The 4,378-nt window shown below is 45.5% G+C and overlaps 2 protein-coding genes across 2 annotated transcripts; both read right to left on the reverse strand.

Annotated features, from left to right (window-relative positions):
• Positions 1-455: 455 nt before the first annotated feature.
• On the reverse strand, positions 456-878 carry TEOVI_000055400 (uncharacterized protein; the record flags this gene model as incomplete). Its single annotated transcript, XM_067223869.1, has 1 exon — positions 456-878. The coding sequence occupies one exon, from the start codon at positions 876-878 to the stop codon at positions 456-458; it is 423 nt and encodes a 140-aa protein (XP_067079970.1).
• A 107-nt stretch (positions 879-985) lies between these two features.
• TEOVI_000055500 (putative zinc finger protein) lies at positions 986-2,971 on the reverse strand (the record flags this gene model as incomplete). The annotated part of the gene is made up of 1 exon (XM_067223870.1): positions 986-2,971. One exon carries the CDS (start codon positions 2,969-2,971, stop codon positions 986-988), a length of 1,986 nt encoding a protein of 661 aa, XP_067079971.1.
• Between the last annotated feature and the right edge of the window lie 1,407 nt (positions 2,972-4,378).

Consider the following 4,378-nt stretch of genomic DNA (forward strand, 5'->3'; position numbering starts at 1 on the left):
TTTCAATTTAACTTTTTTTTTCCTTTTCTTTTTGTTTCTATCTTTTTAACAGTAAAAATAATGATTTAACAGGAGAGCGAAAATTATCTTTCCTTCTTTTCGTGGAAAGTTCGGGTCAAAGTAAGTTTCGTTCAGTTAGGCGATCAGACAATCGCTTGGCGGTATACTTTAAAAAAAAAACGTTTGCGTTGAGGAACTGAGTCCAGTAAGAACACACATAAATACAAAGAACAAGTTAATGAAGAAAGAAAATGGAAGATGAAAGTGCAAATATGAATGTAAAGATGGTGTGCGAACAGCAACAAAATGGTGGAAACGAAAAAAGAAAAGAAAAAGAAATGTGGGGTGATAGTGTATATACAAATGGAAACATATCAGGAAGGGGGGAAAAAATTGCGACAATAGTAGTAAGAGTATTGGCGCCCAGATGACACACCCGACCACATACTTATTGATTACTCCGCTGGTACCGCAAACGCACAGACGCGCACCAGTGTATGTTTTATTACGCGCAAGGTTTCCTTTTGACATCCTCTTTTTTTACGACCGCACCACCACACACGGGTCGCATGGTAACAGTTAATACCCAATAATCGGCACTGCACTCGCGGTAACTCTTGAAAAGAGACGGGCCGCGGCACGGCCGCAAGGTGCGTATTTAACGCGGTAGTAAAAAGGGGGAGAAAAGGGAGAAAAGCAACAGAACGATGTGCCTCACGTGCAACTCGCTGCCTAAGCGGGAGAGAGAAGCGTTCCCGGAAACACGATACTGGAGCAGCCTCCTCCAGGTTGGAAAGGAGAAAAGATTCAGTAAATAAACAAGAAGCGCAATAGAGAAATGAAAGATAGATAGATAGAAAGGGTATGTTAAATTTCATTTCTATATACTTTGCCGCATATCCAGTGATTCACTCCATTCTCTTCTTTCACTTCATCGCCATTACCGTCCCTGCACAACCGCAACCACAACTACAACCACACCACATTACAACACAATGGGATGATCCGCCGTCCCCAACCGCAAACCTCTGCCAACATCACCATCCTGCGACGCCCTACTTCCATAGTCTCCAACGTTACCCCCCACCCTCCCTCGTCTGTAAACAACAAACGCCTCCCCGTCATCGGACGAGTCGGCGCCAAGTTCCGCCAAACCAAAAAAGGAATCGCTGGACCCGCCGCATGCAACTACAGGCTTGAGTGGTTTATTTACATCATTGCTGCTCTCGTCGTCATCGTCAAGAACGACATCTACAACACCACTAACACTCTTCTTAGGTACCCACCGAAATGGAACATAGTCTTCATCCGTTTCCGCTGTGCTTGCCGTGTGAACTGCAGCTTTTGCCTCCCTGTCGTTCCTGACAAGTTGAAGGTACGCGGGGCATTTCTCACCTGCTTGTTGCAAGCACCGCAGCAACACGGTGTCAACGCGGATGTCACGGGGTGCAAGCGGTGAGTCACAAAGTGGGCAGTTCCAGTAACATCCACTGTGACAACCCTGAAGAAAGGAGCGACAGTCAAAGCATTGAAGGTGAGCACAATGGGCACCACGGATTGGAATGCTAATGCGTGCTTGAGAAATGGGACACTTCGTTGTGATGACGGGGTTGTCCACTACCATCTCATCTTTTGACATTTCCTCGTCCTCTAACACGCTACGGTACATGGCGTACAAACTAGCATCGCGCATATTCTGCGGGTTGCATAACGGCGTAACGATACTATTCATCACCTCATCTTGTGGTACCAACTGAACTACCAACAATGCCACCTGACTAACGTACTCCTTTGAGGTCACAACAAATCCAAGCTCCTGAGTGTGGCAATTTCTATTCAAAAATTGTGTTATATCCAAAGGAAGAAGGGTTTTGGTTACTTCCTTCCGCCGCTCGGGCCACCGCCGCCTCCACATTGTCATGACCGCTTGGCCGTTCACTGTTACCGCAATTTCCTTTATTACCGGCCACGACATGGGAATAAATGGCGGCCGGAAGGGTACCACGTGCAGACGAAGCCGTCTTGACGCCACTCCCTCCAAATACTGCTGAGGAACTTCAAAAGAGTGATTGGCGCTACCAAAACACAGCTGCGTTTTCATTACTACGTGTAGCACACGGTGGAAAGGGGAACTGACTTCGTTTATGGCTTCAACGGGAAGGTTGTCGTCAAGCGGCAGAGACAAGATTTCAACAGCTGCATTCCCCACCCCACGTGGTAGTTGGTATTTCAAGCGATGTCTTACTGGAGCTGCGTTATTATTAGATGTGGAAGGGGGGAAACTGGTTGACGCCTTCGCACCCGATGGCTCATTGTGCTTAAGCGGTGTAACTGTCGGTGGTGGTGGTGGTGGTGTAGTTGCGGAGTGAGCATCTTTCACTTGTGTAGCACCACCTCCAGCATCTTTCCGCGAAGCAAAGAAACAGTTTAATGCTGAAGCTCCCTGAGCCGCCAAATCCTTCATTCGGCTTTTGTTGTCTACCGTCGCCGCAAGCCTCAATTCCCCATGCTCCTCCAAAATATCCCTCAGTGCGGCCATTAGTTTATTTAGCTCATTTCTCCGATAGTACTTGTATATGTCACCCGACTTGAATTCACGCTGAAACACGCGCATACTAAGCGGTTTGCCAACCACTGCCCTCTTAAGACGTAACCACACCTCACCACTAAAACCTCCGCCACATTGCGAGCTGTCGTCGCCGCAGTCACCGTCACTGAAGCCTTCAGCAACAGCGCTGGCCTCACTACCGTTATAACTACTGAGAGTACTGCCTTCATCGGCACATTCACTATGCCTGCTTGAAGTTGTTGCACTGGTTCCCGCAGTGCTTTCACCGCCAGTGAGGAAACCCACCACGCATTCATTACTGGGCGTGGGTGACAAATACACACGGCTTCGCTTCCGCAGAGAGTTGTCTCCATTGTCAGTTTCGGAGTCGGCACGTTTTCTGGTTGCAGGTCGGATCACCATGACGATGCTCCAAAAACACACAGAAACGCCTCAGACTCGAAAAGAAAAACAAAAAGAAAATATAGTACCCCCAGGTGTTGGTAGCAGAGCTATTAACACTAATGCACTGCGGCACCGCCTCCTTTCCCTCCACCTGCTACGAAATGTCTTCTTCCACTCTTATTTTTGTTTTTTTTGTTCTCCACCTACCCTTTTTTTTTCGCTTTTAAGCCCTATATGATATTAAAGCTAGAGGAGCACAAACTGGCTCTTAGCAACGCTAATATACCCTTCCCCCAGAAGAAATCATGAAAGCAACAGATAATAATATACGTGTATATATGTGTGTAAATATATGTATATACATATAAACAAATATATACGCATCCATGTGCGTACGTGTGCAATTGCATACAGAAAGAAAAAAGATGCACACAGAGGAAGTAAGGACAAATGTCGGAAGAAAAGAAAACGAATGTTTGTCCCCTGCACACATCGCGAAACCACCAAAGGCGCTTTTTAAACTTTCATGCGCTGCGCAGCCGCATCTCCCACAGCTCTACCCGCCAACGAAAGCGGGACAACACAGGCAGAAAATAGAGGGGATGGTAGAGTGATTTGTGACATGTCGAGCACCTTGCGTCAAGCTCCCCAAAAACATGTCACATTCCAAGCGGTAATAAACGATCAGCAAAAGAATTATCATTAGAAGAAAAAAAGGAGTAATAGTATATAAACAAAACGAAAAATAAAAGGAAACAGAAGATAAAGAGAATGGAGACGTGTACAAGTTATTTCCAAAGGCTACGGCCCACACTTGGGATCAGCGAGCAGATCCTCTGGAGTTATCTTTTTCTTTCCTTTAAACCTTTTTGTTGTCTTGTTTTGTTTTGGTTTTGGTTTAAACGGTATATATACATACACACACAAACACATACATAAATATAAACGATTTTTCTTTCTTTTCTCCCCCTTTTTTTATTAGTTCCTTCCTTTCTTCTCCATAATAAAGGGAAAGAGAGAGGTGGGCCGGCATGCGTACGTGAGGGTATCATTTGGTGCAACTCCTACACATTTTGTGTCGAGTCATTCACTACGATGTTAAATAGCTCAACCCTGCAGCGGGGTGGCGGAGAGGGGGGAAAAAAGAGTAAATGGAAGAGGTGCTGGAAAAATATCGACGAAACCAAAACAAAAAAAAGAAAAGAAAAGGAAAAAAAATAGTGGTACGACGCAGTGAAGTCAGCTAAAACCCCGAGTAACCTCACGCTCTAAACATTTTTGTCTCGTTTGGTGACGAGTCATTTCATACACTTCCTTGACGCACCGTGCACAAGAAGAGACATAGGGCATAAACTTCACGAATAGTCCATTCATAAACAACTTTTGCTTCCTTCTTTTTCTTCCTCTTCTTGTAAAAAAAAAAAA

This window comes from Trypanosoma equiperdum, assembly GCF_001457755.1.
Source record: "Trypanosoma equiperdum strain OVI genome assembly, contig: ctg_19, whole genome shotgun sequence".
Taxonomy (NCBI): domain Eukaryota; phylum Euglenozoa; class Kinetoplastea; order Trypanosomatida; family Trypanosomatidae; genus Trypanosoma; species Trypanosoma equiperdum.